The sequence below is a fragment of the Myxocyprinus asiaticus genome, chromosome 32, assembly GCF_019703515.2.
Source record: "Myxocyprinus asiaticus isolate MX2 ecotype Aquarium Trade chromosome 32, UBuf_Myxa_2, whole genome shotgun sequence".
NCBI classification, from domain to species: Eukaryota; Metazoa; Chordata; class Actinopteri; order Cypriniformes; family Catostomidae; genus Myxocyprinus; species Myxocyprinus asiaticus.
In genome coordinates this window covers 19,655,350-19,671,308 of record NC_059375.1, presented here as the reverse complement: position 1 = coordinate 19,671,308, position 15,959 = coordinate 19,655,350, and the positions used below count along the sequence as shown (strand labels likewise).

Genomic DNA, 15,959 nt, shown 5'->3' with positions numbered 1-15,959 from the left:
TCTAGATGTGGCCGTGGCGAGCGACACAACAAAGTTGAGAAAAGTTTAACTCGATGCAAACGAAGAGCGACTTTCGGAAGCGACAACTAATAGGAGTGAAGACTCTGTCAGTGGCGTTCACGTCATCCGTCTCCTTTGAGATAATGGAGTCGAGTGCAGGGAAGACAGAGAAGTTTCTGTGAGCGATTTCACTGTTCTATATTATTCGTCTGTAACCACACACGGATATAATAAAAAATGATGCGTGGAAAAGAAATTGTCGTCAGTCTGAGTGAGTTTGATTTGTACACTAATAGTTAATTTATCTTATTAATGTTATGATGCTGTGAGCACTGCTGCAGTTCATATAAAAACACTCTCCCCTGCATGTGCCGTTTTAGGGACACGAAAATGGATTCCTTGTTCAATTAGAATGAAATCGTAGTTTTACTAGCAAACTGCCTCATCTATGATCATATTTTAAAAAGATATGGCCAGACGTGCAGTCCACCAATAACGTTAGAGCGACAGCAGTAGGAACGCCCACTAGTGACTTCACAGTACAGAGACTAGCGACATCAAGCGATAAAGTCACTGCATGTGTGTACAGGGCTTTAGTCTTGTCAGCTCTTCAGTGTGAGTGAGTGATTCTTAGTCGCTTTGTGTATGCACTACAGTCAAGGTCTGAAACACTTGAACACATCTTATCATCGCAATGGCGATCTTCTATGATAAGTTAACTCAATGCTGGTGTGTGTGTGTTTAAAATGACTTACAGCCGACACACATCGGTTAGCTGAGAGGAAAATAACAAAGGCTGACACGATGAAGCCTTACTTGATGGATTTGATCCACTCTTCCTTCTCCTCTGGCGTGGGTGCTGATATTCTGTACACCACGTGATTCCCCTCCACCACCTTTCCGTCTGCCTCTGTCTTGCATGCTTTTATTACCTGCCCCTTGTGACTAGGGTTGTACAGCTCAAAGCAGTTCTGAAAGGTTAAAGCATGAAATGGTCACTCTTAATTCTCAACTGGTGTTGCTTCATGACCCAGATTCAGTGGCGACCCAACACAGTACCAAAATGGTTTATTGTAGAAAAAGTAAATAAAATATGATATATATGATAGTTAAAAAAGATCAAATATGATAGTTAAGAAGGGAACTTCAATATCGTATTTTAAGTTGTAAGAGGAACTCACTGGTTTCCTTGGTTCCTCTACCTCTCGTATGCTAAGATTCTCCAGTGGAATGATCCCCCGTGGCTCCTTGTCCTGTGAACACAAGAAGGATGTTCCCTTAATCCTCATTTAAAGTTAGTTTATTTGTATTGTTATTAAAACAATTAGTTCAAGGTCTTAATCTGCAATATGTTTCCACAAATATGATGAGGAGGATGGGGACTTATGGAAAAGCACAATTAGAAAAGAGAGGGAACTGACTGCATGCACATTAAGCAACTTCTGTCTGTCTCTTGGTCTAAATCTGGCACACCACCAAGGGAAAAAATGCACTATTTCCTTCCACTTTGCTGATGTGATGCTGACAGAGAGGGGAGGTGATTGCCTTTCTGTTCTGTGAACTGGTCTGGCTTTAGACTGGCCACATGATCAGTTCTAAACCCCAGATGTTGTGCTTTTTTTGTCTTAATTGTGAAAATAAAGTTGTAAGGAGCGCTGGTGTCTTCAAAAAAAAAAACTCTGAGCAAACCACTTCTCTCTCTGACTTTCTATATTTGTCATCCTTTCTCTTGTCCTCACCTGGTGGTTTAACATTTATCATACTGTCTTTCACATTCATACATCATATGATCGAGTCGAATAATTTTCAATACAGGACACATTTGAGCAGTTCTACTTACTGTTGTGTATTCAAAGTAATAAAGACAATTATCCGTCAAAATGAACCACCTCCTCTTCCAGGTCTTCACTCTTCCTCCTACAAGTTTAAATACAAATAGCTGTGTAATAACTTAATAAATAAATAATTGAAAAGTGCTGCAATACATGGTTACATATTTGCCTTTATAAATAAATTATTGCACACTGAATTAGTGTAGTTTCTGTCTCACAATATCTAACATTTGCCAAGAGATTAACTGGACATTAAAAGGATCACTGAACTCATAAATACAGCTGATGTACAATAAAAGCTTTAATGGCCTTACAACAACAACAGCATTATCTATGCAATCTTGATTAACTCTTTGAAAAGGTCCTTAAAGCTCATTAATTACTCTGAATGATGTCAGAGTGAAACAAATCTGCTGCATGAGTCATCATGTAATATAGGTACTGAGTGAGATAATTCTTAATACCAGTGCTATTATATCTATCTAAAAAGACAGACAGACAGACAGACAGACAGACAGATAGATAGATAGACAGATAGATAGATAGACCTAGCTTTAGCAGCCATCCCTCTCTGTCTGGATTAAAGAATGTATGAGTAAGATCATTCCCATCGTCTTCAGGAATTTTGAAAGGCTCATTCTTAATGCTCTCATATAAATTCTGTGGGAGGAAAAAAAGATTATGTAAACGAGTGATCTATCGTTACATAATTCGGTGCGGAATATATTTTATGAAACTTGCTCCACCACAGTAGACAGTAAGACTCACTCTGAGCAGCTCCACAGGCAGGTCACCTCCCTCATTGATTCCCTGGTTCATTATGATAAACCTTTCCATTGTGGGCTTGTCTCTGACATTAGGGTTGTGTAGGCTGGTGTTGAGCATGATGACAGAGAACGAGAGAATGTAGCATGTGTCTGTCAAGAGAGGAAACACACATCAGTTGGTCAGCTCTGTAGGTCCAGAGGTTGCACAGAGAGTAAAGGGGTAGTACACCCAAAAATGAAAATTCTGTCATTTTTTTACTCACCCTTATGTTGTTCCAAACCTGAATTACTTTTTTCTTCCGTGGAACACAAAAGGAGATGTTAGGCATAATGGCAGCCTCAGTTACCATTCACTTTCACTGTATGTAAATAAAGATGCAGTGAAAGTAAATGGTGACTGACACAACATCTTCCTTTGTTATTCGGGTTTGGAAGGGTAAGTAAATGATAACAGAATTTAACTATACCTTTAAATGGCAAAGTTAAAATGTAGTAGTAAATTAAATAGAGCATGCATATGAAGAACATGCAACCCTTTTTCTCATTTTAATATTCTAAAATTTTATGAATAAATAATCACTTCCCTACGCCTCATTTTAGCACAGTGTCTTTAGCCCATTTTTGGGCACTGCATTTTATACCATCTCAACAGTTTATATGTCAATATCTGCACTATTTATTCCTGCAGACCACATTCTCTACAGAGATTCAGAATCTTTACTAATCTGTAATTCAAGCTCATTTCACAGAGAAAGGAGTGGACCTAGTATGCAGACTATACAATTTTAATTTCATGTTTGAGATGGCAAAGTATTTAGGAAATGAGGACTTTAAAAGTGATCATTTTTAAATGAAATTGCAAAAATAATGTATTTTTTCAAACCGGTTTATTCTAACTCTCCCCATGTCTTGTATTGGCTGAACAAACAGATAGACCTGCCCTAAACTAACACCATCGGTTGAGCCAAAGTTGCTGTGTTGAGCTGTTCGGGATGCTCAAACAAATGGAGCAATGTTTTAATAGGTTTCAGGTTGAATTTAGATTCACTACTGATAGAAGTCTTACCTGTGGACTGAAAGACACCTGGGTTACATTGGCAATATCGAGCAGCAAAGGCCTCCATCATACGATCAATCTTCTGTGCTTCACCCGGAAGTCTGAAACTCCACAAAAACTGCCTGCCAGGGAGAAATGGCAATGACACTTCAAATTACAATGGACATCTGATTGTCCTCTGTCTCAGGAAATTAAATGAAAGTACAGTGGAATCCAAAAATTCAGAGACCACTTATGAAAATGCTTCTTATTTGCATATTTTTTTTTTTCATTTATTACAAATTAAACTCTAAATTTGACAATTTGCTTTGAAGGGATAGTTCACCCAAAAATGAAAATTCTTTCATCATTTACTCACCCTCGTGCCATTCCAGATGTGAATGACCTTCTTTCTTCTGCTGTACACAAATGGAGATTTTTAGAAAAATATCTCAGCTCTGTATGTCCATACAATGCAAGTGAATGGTGGCCAAAACTGTGAAGCTCCAAAAAGCACATAAACGCAGCACAAAAGTAATCCATATGACTCAGATCAATCAAACAGATCAATATTTAAGACATTTTTTTTTTATAAATTCTCCCTGCCCAAGAGGTGGTGACACGCACTAATGCGAATCACCAAAATCAAAGGAAGCATGTGAAAGTGAAAGTGAAGATTTCTATATAATACTGATCTGTTTGTCATCCACACCTATCATATCGCTTCTGAAGATATACATTTAACCTCTGGAGTCTTATGGATTACTTTTATGCTGCCTTTATGTGCTTTTTGGACCTTCAAAGTTCTGGGCACCATTCACTTGCATTGCATGGACCTACAAAGCTGTGACATTGTGTCACGCAGAAGAAAAAATTGAGTAAATCATGAAAGAATTTTCATTTTTGGGTGAACTATCCCTTTAATGACAGCATTTTGTGCAAAACCTGATGATCCATGTTATCCAGCATGATTTGAAAATGTTCCAAAGAGCATCTTTTGTGCTCTAATGGAAGCAAGAAAATCTGACATATCAATCTTTTGTACAAATCAATGATATGTCAATTAAATGGATTAATGTCACAACTGACAATTGTGCTTATTTGATTAGTGACCTAGAAATAGTGTAGCATATTTCAAATATATCTGAATAATTTTGTCATAATGTTTCTTTGTTTAAAATGTTTATTTACAGGTTCAGATTACATTTTGAATTCCAGAATTTCAATATGGACTCCACAGTATGAATGCTTCTTAAGTTTGAATAAAATAAGGACAATAGAGTGGCTTGCTTAAGTAATTGATTTACAAATACAACTATGACTGTGTATCATGGTGGAGGAAACAACTGTCTCACCTCAAAGCTTGCACCAGGTTTAGGTCAGCAAACTCATGAAGCTCCACAAAAGCCTGCAAAACCTTAATGTTGAAGTCGTCCCTGGAAATGATGAGAGATGCATGTAATAATTTTATAATTGGGGTCAATAAAAAATACATTGGCTTAGCTTCTCCACTGATGTAAAAAAAACAATGGATTGTACTGTATATAACTCTGTTAAACTCAGTTTGCTCGGGTTTCAGACCAGTTAAAAACACACCTAAACCAGAGCGTTCATATAGGTTTATGTTTGTTTATTTAGACACATGCAAGGGTCTTAAATAGGCAGCAATTGAAACATAAAGAATTATAAACCAATTTACCACAGTATATGCTTGATTACACAAGTTGCTTCATTGGGCCAAGTCTCCACACTCCTCTAATCAGAACCACAATAATTACTGGTTCCAGCTCCACTCTTAATACAATTAGCAGTAATTGCTATATATAGTTCTTGCACCACACTTTCTAGTACCAAAGGAAAAGGAGGACTCTTGTACAACTGAGCTGCAGGCTAGTGTATAGTCAAGACAGCAATTCAACTATTATCAAATTGGACAGGATGCCTACGTAGACAAGGCTATTTTTATATCTAACAACTATTTCACTGTATATTAAGCTTACGCTCTCCTTTTTTGCAACAATCACAAATGTTGTTTCATCCTGAATGATTGGTCCAGCTGCCTAGATGCAAGAAACATTTTCCTCAGCCTCAGAATTTACATGAACAGTTGTAGTACTGGGTGGCTGTTTTAGAGCAATGTTTCATAGCTAATCACGTGTTGGGAGATGTGTTGGTAAGGGTGAGATAAGACACCTACAGTGCTGTGGAAAAGTATTTGCCCCCATCCTGATTTCTTCACAGAACTGTACATGCTGTCTGGGTGATGTGCTTAATATTGTTTTAGACAAATAACCTACGGTCATTTCCATCTGTTACAAATAGGGAAGTAATTTCCTGAGAGAACAGGGTCTTCTTTTATGGAAAGATCTTATCTAACAATACACATATCTTTCACAAAGACTGATCTTGCTATGTGTAAAAGACGTGACTTACCTTTCCCCTAAATAATCTCCTATGACAGTTTTGTTTAAGCCTTCGCCTTTATAGAGGAACTGAGCGATGTCCTCAGGTGTGTATTGCAGAAGATTATTCTCCAAAAGAAACTGAATTCCCTGCAAGCGTGTTTGAGAGGTTAACCAGTTGCCACTTCATGATGTTTGCTCAAGCTCAAACTAATAGATGACTCTGAACAACATTTAATCACAGCCTATGTGATACAGTGTTTGTCAGTGACTGGCAACTGGTAAGGACATCATAGAAGAGTGATACATAGAATTCACCTTTTTAGGATCCATATTGAATTTCTTTCTTCCAACAGCAATCTGCTTGTTTCTCTGAATGCTTTTACTGTAATGTAACAATATAAAAACAGTCAAATGGAACTGAAAAAAAAAGGTAGTTCATCCAAAAATAAAAATTCTCTTATCATTTACTCACCCTCATGCCATCCCAGATGTGACTTTTTTTTCTTCTGCAGAACACAGATGGAGGTTTTTAGAAAAATATTTCAGCTTTGTAGATCCATACAATGCATGTGAATTGGGTCCAAAAAGCTCCAGTGGTTAAATCCATGTCTTCTGAAGTGATATGATAGGTGTGGGTGTGAAACAGATCAATATTTAAGACCTTTTTTACTATAAATTTCCACTTTCACTTTCACATCTGTTTCTCACCCAAACCTATCATATCACTTCTGAAGACATGCTGTATTTATCTGCGTTGGACCTTGCATAGTATGAACCTACAGAGCTAGGATATTTTTCAAAAAATCTTTGTTTGAATTCAGCAGAAGAAAGAAAGTCATGCACATCTGGGTTGGCATAAGGGTGAGTAAATGATGAGAGAATTAGCATTTTTGGGTGAACTATCATGTTTGTTCTATAGCTGTATGACCTTTGTTTCTTCCTTTGAACACAAAAGCAAATGTTAGGCAAAATGTTAACCTCAGTCACCATTCACTTTCATTGCATTTTTTCCTCATACAATGAATGTGAATGGTGCCTGAGGCTGTAATTCTGCCTAACATTTCCTTTTGTGTTCCATAGAAGAAAGAAAGTCATATGGGTTTGGAACAACATGAGGGTAAATTATAAGAGAATTAATGTTTTTGGCAAAACTATACCTTTAAAAGTACATTAATATTATACTAGTCTTAAGATGAAAACAACTCTTTTCTTTAAAACTAAAAATGTAACCTCTAAAAACGAGAAGCTGCGACCACTGGGGCAAAAAATAAATGTAGGAATACTTACGTCTCTCTGACACACATTAAATGCTCAATCTCTGTCATTACTTCAGAGATCTCAAACTTTAACCGCTGCAAAAAAAAAAAAAAAATGTAAACTTTAGGTATGCAGCAAACAAATGGTTATAATGGTTATAACACTGGTTCTAAAGTTTATAAAATTTATACAAATGTTTCTTATTAATCTCATAAATAAGATGCATTCTACACTACATGAGGCTGATATGTTTAATTGTCAATCACTGAGATATTTTTATGACTAAACAAAAATATGAAGATTTCACTATCACTATATACCTCAATGTCATCTAGAAGTTCCTTTTTCCTCTGTCTGATGTTTGACAGTTCATCTCTCTCTTCAAGTGAAAGATCTTCAGGCACTGTGGAGAGCAAATTGAGATTATGCTAAAATGACTCATTGGATAAAATAATTATTAATATCATCAGGTGGCAGGTAATTAACCCCCAAAAAGTTATTTTAAGTGAGAGCCAAAGAATCTCTATACATAACCATAATCTTTAAACAGCTATATAATTGACCTTAAAGTTCTGAGTCAGACATGAAAATCCAGAGTGCACATAAACAGTGCATCCAGAATGTATTCAGACCCCTTCATTTCTTCACATTTTGCTATATTGCAGCCTTATTCTAAAATGCTTTAAATAAAAAAAAAAAATTCACATCAATCTACACTCCATACCCCATAATGACAAAGCAAAAAACAGATTTTTGATAACTTTTAAAAAACTGAAATATCACATTGACTTAAGTATTCAGACCCTTAACTCAGTACTTAGTTGAAGCACCTTTGGGAGCGATTATAGCCTCAAGTCTTTTTGGGTATGATATGACAAGCTTTGCACACCTGGATTTGGGAATTTTATGCCATTCTTCTCTGCAGATCCTCTCAAGCTCTGTCAGGTTGGATGGGGACCGTTGGTGGACAGCTAATTTCAAGTCTCTCCAGAGATGTTCGATTGGGTTCAAATCCGGGCTCTGGCTGGGCCACTTATGGACATTCACAGAGTTGTCCCTAAGTCACTCTTGTGTTGTCTTGGCTGTGTGCTTAGGGTCATTGTCCTGTTGGAAGGTGAACCTTCGGCCCAGTCTGAGGTGCTGAGCGCTCTGGACCAGGTTTTCATTAAGGATATCTCTGTATTTTGCTGCGTTCAGCTTTCCTTCAACCCTCACCAGTCCCCCAGTCCCTGCCGCTGAAAAACACCCACACAGCATGATGCTACCACCACCATGCTTCACCGCTGAGATGGTATTGTGCAGGTGATGAGCGGTGCCTGATTTCCCCCAGACATGATTCTTGGAATTGAGGCCAAACAGTTCCATCTTCGTTTCATCAGACCAGAGAATCTTGTTTCTCACAGTCTGAGAGTCCTTTAGGTGCTTTTTTATGTGTCTTGCACTGAGGAGAGACTTCCGTCTGGCCACTGGTGCCATAAAGCCCAGATTGGTGGAGTGTTGCAGTGATGGTTGTCCTTCTGCAAGTTTCTCCCATCTCCACATGATCTCTGGAGCTCAACCAGAGTGACCACTGGGTTCTTGTTCACCTCTCTTACCAAGGTCCTTCTTCCCCGATTGCTCAGTTTGACTGGGCTGCCAGCTCTAGGAAGAGTCCTGGTTGTTCCAAATTTCTTCCATTTAAGAATTATGAAGGCCACTGTGCTCTTGAGAACCTTGAATGCAGCCAATTTCTTTTTTTTTGTTTTTTTTTTTGTAGCCTTCCCCAGATCTGTGCCTCGACACAATCCTATCTCTGAGCTCTGCAGGCAGTTCCTTTGACCTCATGGCTTGGTTTTCCTCTGATATGCGTTTTCAGCTGTGAGACTTTATATAGACAGGTGTGTACCTTTCCAAATCATGTCCAGTCAACTGAATTTGCCACAGGTGGACTCCAATCAAAGTGTAGAATCATCTTAAAGATGATCCAGAGAAATGGGATGCACCTGAGCTAAATTTCAAGTGTCATAGCAAAGAGTCTGAATACTTATGTCAATGTGATATTTTTATTTTTTATTTTTAATAAATTTGAAAAGTTATCAAAAATCTGGTTTTTGTTTTGTCATTATGGGGTATGGAGTGTAGATTGATGTGGAAAAAAATAATAATTTAAAGCATTTTAGCATAAGGCTGCACCATAACAAAATGTGAAAAGAATGAAGGGGTCTGAATACTTTCTGAATGCACTGTATATATAGAGAGTACAAATAATGTTAATTAACCTAGCCTTGGAAACCCAAAACATATTATATTAACAATGAAAAAGACTTTTGTGTTGGGAAAACTGATATTGAAGTATTTCACTTAAAAATAAAAGAGCATTTCTCTTCTTCCGGACTCCCATAGTACCACTCTAAATGTTCTATACCCAACTTTCTATTCTAGACATACATGATGAAAGTCATCCAACATTTAAATGCAAGAGTAAATTAAGAAAAAAAAGATTAACAGTTCCTACTGAAACAGAAGGCTACATTCAAGAAAGCAACACTATAAAACATGTACCCTTTATATCGCGCATCATATCCTTCTTTCTGTGTGTTACATAATTAATTTGTGAAGGTTTTAGATTGCTTCAAATGCTTTATTAAGCCACAAAGGACATTCTTTATTAGGCCCTACACTCTTTGACTGACTGCATCCGACTGCAACGGTTTTAATAAACTGTCACAAATAGGAGAGACTTTTGGATGGGGACTTGTGGCTCAATCCCTGTCAATTTGGAAAAAAAAGAGCACATTATGTAATAATACCTCAGGCGTAGCAGGATTAGACAAGAGACGGGTTAATAAGAGGGACAGGGGGTAATTTCCTGTGGTTGTCTGGTTCTGCCTTGTGACAATGGAGGGGAAGTTGAGAATGAGTGCATGAATCAGGGTTCAACCTTAACAATAACATTATAGGGTTGGCAGTCACCCAGAGCTTTGAAATTCAGTGCATTTTTCATTATTTTATTCTTTTATAAAGGCCACACTATATCTTAATAAGGAACCATTTGTTTATTACATAACAGGGTCTGGATAAAGTCAACTGTGACTATTATAAAAGAAAATGACTTGGCGTAAAAATGTAATATTACGTCTAGAGTCCAGATACTGGGCTCCAGACTAAAAAAATTACTAAGGAGCCATTGGCTCCTAAACTGAAACATTAAGGAGCCAAATGGCTGTTTTTAGTCACCAAATCACAGAATTGCTCAATTTAGATTTCTGTTCAGAAAAAAATAGAAAGCAGAAGAAAAGGAAGACAGCTGATAACCCATTAATCTGAGGTTTAATAAACAGTATACAGTATATAGTTGAGAAGATTGCATTCCCTTTTGTCTCATAAATGTTCACACCCCTTTCATAATTTATACAAATATAAGAGATAAAATATTTTTTTTATTTAATACTGCTCTTCACATCTACATTACAGATAATTACATAAAGTATAGTATGCATAGTAGTTTGTTGTCATCTTTTTTTTTCTCCAGAGATGGTAGTCAGCGTCTTTACTCGCTGAGCTACCCAGGCCCCCAGTTTGTTGTCTTCTTGAGCATCAATGAATGTTTTCACCTTGTGTAATAGTTGTGAACAAGTCCCTCAATTGTCCTAAGTGTCAAAAGCTTGATCTCATATACAGTTGTGCTCAAAAGTTTGCATACCCTTGGAGAATTGGTAATATATGTACCATTTTTAAAGAAAACAATTGAGCAGGCAAAACACATTTCTTTTATTTCTTATGGGATTCATATTCAGCTGTAGGTTATAACAGAATGGCACAATCATAAAACAAAACATGGCAACAAAGAAAAAAACTAAATGACCCCTGTTCAAAAGTCTGCATACCCTTAGTTCTTAATACTGTGTATTGCCCACTTTAGCATCAATGACAGCGTGAAGTCTTTTGTAATAGTTGTCTATGAGCCCCCAAATTCTTGCAGGTGGTATAGCTGCCCATTCGTTTGGCAAAATGCCTCCAGGTCATGCAAAGTCTTTGGTCGTCTTGCATGGACCGCAAGTTTGAGATCTCTCCAGAGTGGCTCGATGATATTAAGGTCAGGAGACTGTGATGGCCACTCCAGAACCTTCACCTTTTTCTGCTGTAACCACTGGAGGGTCAACTTGGCCTTGTGTTTAGGGTCACTGTCATGCTGGAAAGTCCAAGAGCGTCCCATGCGCAGCTTTCGTGCAGAAGAATGCAATTTGTCTGCCAGTATTTTCTGATAACATGGTGCATTCATCTTGCCATCAATTTTCACAAGATTCCCCGTGCCTTTAGAGCTCACACACCCCCAAAACATCAGTGAGCCACCAACATGCTTCACATTGGGGATGGTATTCTTTTCACTATAGGCCTTGTTGACCCCTCTCCAAACATATCGCTTATGCTTGTGACCATAAAGCTCTATTTTGGTCTCGTCACTCCAAATTACAGTGTGCCAGAAGCTGCGAGGCGTGTCAAGGCTGTTGTCGGGCATATTGTAACCAGGCTTTTTTGTGGCATTGGCTTCTTTCTGGCAACTCGACCATGCAGCTCATTTTTGTTCCAGTATCATCGTATTGTGCTCCTTGAAACAACCACACCGTCTTTTTACAGAGCAGCCTGTATTTCTCTTGAGGTTACCTGTGGGTTTTTCTTTGTATCCCAAACAATTCTTCTGGCAGTTGTGGCTGAAATCTTTCTTGGTCTACCTGACCTTGGCTTGGTATCAAGAGATCCCCAAATTTTCCACTTCTTAATAAGTGATTGAACAGTACTGACTGGCATTTTCAAGGCTTTGGATATCTTTTTATATCCTTTTCCTTCTTTATAAAGTTCCATTACCTTGTTACACAAGTCTTTTGACAGTTCTTTTCTGCTCCCCATGGCTCAGTATCTAGCCTGCTCAGTGCATCCATGTAAGAGCTAACAAACTCATTGACTATATATACACAGACACTAATTGCAATTTAAAAAGCCACAGGTGTGGGAAATTAACCTTTAATTGCCATTTAAACCTGTGTGTGTCACCTTGTGTGTCTGTAACAAGGGCAAACATTCAAGGGTATGTAAACTTTTGATCAAGGCCATTTGGGTGATTTCTGTTACCATTATGATTTAAAAAGGAGCCAAATAACTATGTGATGATAAATGGCTTCATATGATCACCATCCTTAAATAAAAGACAGTTTTTTTGCATGATCAGTCATATTTTCAAAATCAATGTCAAAATTTTACAATTTCTGCCAGGGTATGCAAACTTTTGAGCACAACTGTATATATATGTATGTGTGTTTGTGTGTATATAAACTCAACAAAAAAAGAAACGTCCTCTCATTTTCAACTGCTTTTATTTTCAGCAAACGTAACGTGTAAATATTTGTATGAACATAAAAAGATTCAACAACTAAGACATAAACTGAACAAGATTCACAGACATGTGACTAACAGAAATGGAATAATGTGTCCCCTGAACAAAGGGGGGGGGGGGGGTCAAAATCAAAAGTAACAGTCAGTGTTGTCACAGTCTGTCTCCATCATCTTCTTCAAGGACCCTTATTTTGAAGTTTTCCCCCGGACTTCTTTTCCCATAGTGCACTGCCCTCATCACTTCCATCTGTTTCTTATTATCCTCACCTGTATTCCATTCTTTCATTAGTTCCTTTTGTTTAAATATCCTCTAGTTTTACCCACTCCTTTGTCAGTCCTTGAAATGTTACGCTGAGTTAGTGAAGTGTTATGTTAAGATTTATTGTTAGTTCCACTCCACCGTTTGTTCCACTCCAGCGATTACTATTGATGAGCTTTATGTTTGTTTCCACTCCAGCGTTTGTTCTACTCCAACGATTGCAATTAAAGGACTTAAAGATTCCACTCCTGCATCTCCTCTCCTCCTATTCCACTCCTAGACACCAACGTTACAAGTATCTGGTGTGGCCACCAGCTGCATTAAGTATTGCAGTGCATCTCCTCCTCATGGACTGCACCAGATTTACCATTTCTTGCGGTGAGATGTTACCCCACTCTTCCACCAAGGCACTTGCAAGTTCCCGGACATTTCTGGGGGGAATGGCCCTAGCCCTCACCCTCCGATCCAACAGGTCCCAGACGTGCTCAATGGGATTGAGATCCGGGCTTTTCGCTGGCCATGGCAGAACACTGACATTCCTGTCTTGCAGGAAATCACGCACAGAACGAGCAGTATGGCATCCATTCCTTCGACGATAAACGCGAGTCCAACCATCACCCCTGGTGAGACGAAACCGCGACTTGTCAGTAAAGAGCACTTTTTGCCAGTCCTGTCTGGTCCAGCGAAGTTGGGTTTGTGCCCATAGGCGACGTTGTTGCCTGTGGTGTCTGGTAAGGACCTGCCTTACAACAGGCCTACAAGCCCTCAGTCCAGCCTCTCTCAGCCTATTACGGACAGTCTGAGCACTGATGGAGGGATTGTGCATTCCTGGTGTAACTCAGGCAATTGTTGTTGCCATCCTGTACCTGTCCCGCAGGTGTGATATTCGGATGTACCGATCCTGTGCAGGTGTTGTTACAGGTGGTCTGCCACTGCGAGGACGATCAGCTGTCCTTCCTGTCTCCCTGTAGCGCTGTCTTAGGCGTCTCCCAGTGTGGACATTGCAATGTATTGCCCTGGCCACATCTGCAGTCCTCATGCCTCAATGCAGCATGCCTAAGGCACGTTCACGCAGATGAGCAGGGACCCTGGGCATCTTTCTTTTGATGTTTTTCAGAGTCAGTAGAAAGGTCTCTTTAGTGTCCTAGGTTTTTATAACTGTGACCTTAATTGCCTACTCTCTGTAAGCTGGTAGTGTCTTAACGACCGTTCCACAGGTGCATGATCATTAATTGTTTATAGTTCATTGAACAAGCATGGAAAACTTTGTTTAAATCCTTTACAATAAAGATCTGTAAAGTTATTTTGATTTTTACAAAATTATCTTTAAAATACAGTGTCCTGAAAAAGGGACGTTTCTTTTTTTGCTGAGTTTATATATATAAACTTCCTTGGTTATGGGCCAGCTGGCTTGAAAGTACATTTCGAAGAAGGAGGAATAAAGGCGAATTCGCAAATGTGTTTGAAACATTTCATGCCTGAATTCCTGAGGTGATCACTTCTGAATACAACATGACTCGGATGCCTCTGGAGTTTATTCATATTTTTGAAAGTAGATATCTTGGGATGTATAGCACAAGTTAGTGTTTTTCCCCTTTATATTTAGTGTACTGTGATTCAAAATGTTGAAATATAGTTTCTCAATGGTTATAGCCTCGTCGTAAGCAAAGACCGCAATGTGCTTGTGTGTTTTTGTTGTCAGTTAGATTATGTGTGTCTTAAGATAGCTGCTCAATTTTCCCAGTAACCAGCTCTGGCTGGAGCAGCACGGTGGAAAAGGGTGTGTGTTTGTGTCGACTGCAAACTCGCATTCAGATCTGCCACCATTTAGGTATTCAACGCTCACTTTTCACAATCCAATCAACAACCGATGGATAAAATCAAGTCTCCACCCAACATTTTTTTCTTGTTCGATAAGCCTTTTCACTCAGATATACAACACAATACAGAAGTAAAGTCAGTCGCAACTTCCGTTTCATGCCGACTTTAATTTTAGAGCAAAAATTCAACCTCCGAATCACTCTCATCATTGTTTATGTGAACGTGATTACTTCCTGGTTTCCACAGGACCTGAACCCATGTCTTGGAGAGAATGCAAGTTGACACTCTGACACAAATCATGAACACAGCTTCATGACTGCCTGGAAAGCAAATATCCACAGTCTACTGGCTGATTACTATTGTGGAGGATGAGATTTCAAGAGATTTAATGCCCATTGCAATGAATATGTGAACTATGGGAAGACTAGTTCTTTAAATTAGTCAAACACCCACTTAGACTTTGGGAAATGTTTAATGTTATTTGAATTGGTGACATATTAGTGCATTTCTATCTTTATACTGTGGAAGGCTTTGTTTGGAAAATGTTAATAAAGCATTATATTGTTGCATACTGTTTTCTTTTCTAAGATGGAAATGCATTTTCACAAGAAAATAATTATATAGTGTCAAATTACAGCACTTTCAAAATCTGCAATTAATCGTGATTCAAAAAATGTGTCGATTGACAACGCTAATTTGAATTAATGCAAACATTTCTGTTGGGGATGGCACTTGTCAGTAATTCGTAGGGATGTGCGAGACTAGTTGACTAAACGGTTCTGATGCTGCTAGTCGACACTGGAATTACTAGTCGGTTAATATTTCCCCCCATTAAACTGATAATAATTTTTACACATTTACGTTTGGCTTTATATTTTTTACAGAGGCTGCACTTAAATTACTGTCATATTAATGTTATATATTTTAAATAGAATTAATAATACAAATATTATTTAAAAAAAGAGGATATCTGGAGCACATACAGAGTTTAATTTCACCTCAGGCTGTGCGTGCTTCTTCCCTCTCTCACTCGTGGCATACGCAGGAAAATGTCCTCTTGCTAGAGAAGCAAACTCAGCGAAGTAGTTAGGAAATCACTTCGGTGGTGGTGCGGGAATCGGCTTTCCAAATGTTTGAAAGTCCCTATGGATGTTTTCACATTTGAGTCTTCTTTACATCTGTGCATGCTTGATGTTATTTTTCCACTGAGCA

The 15,959-nt window shown here is 38.3% G+C and overlaps 1 protein-coding gene across 2 annotated transcripts in view; it reads right to left on the bottom strand.

Annotated features, from left to right (window-relative positions):
- LOC127423443 (cytohesin-3-like) overlaps positions 1–15,959 on the bottom strand; it is a 32,433-nt gene that overhangs the window by 5,042 nt on the left and 11,432 nt on the right. For both annotated transcript variants that reach the window (XM_051667742.1, XM_051667741.1), the window contains exons 2-12: positions 7,618–7,700; positions 7,328–7,392; positions 6,356–6,422; positions 6,069–6,187; positions 4,991–5,071; positions 3,666–3,778; positions 2,601–2,749; positions 2,381–2,492; positions 1,841–1,917; positions 1,182–1,253; positions 817–971 (exon numbers count right to left, since the gene is read on the bottom strand). In XM_051667742.1, coding sequence (XP_051523702.1) covers positions 817–971; positions 1,182–1,253; positions 1,841–1,917; positions 2,381–2,492; positions 2,601–2,749; positions 3,666–3,778; positions 4,991–5,071; positions 6,069–6,187; positions 6,356–6,422; positions 7,328–7,392; positions 7,618–7,700 — 1,093 coding nt within the window. The remainder of the gene's footprint in view (positions 1–816; positions 972–1,181; positions 1,254–1,840; positions 1,918–2,380; positions 2,493–2,600; positions 2,750–3,665; positions 3,779–4,990; positions 5,072–6,068; positions 6,188–6,355; positions 6,423–7,327; positions 7,393–7,617; positions 7,701–15,959) is intronic.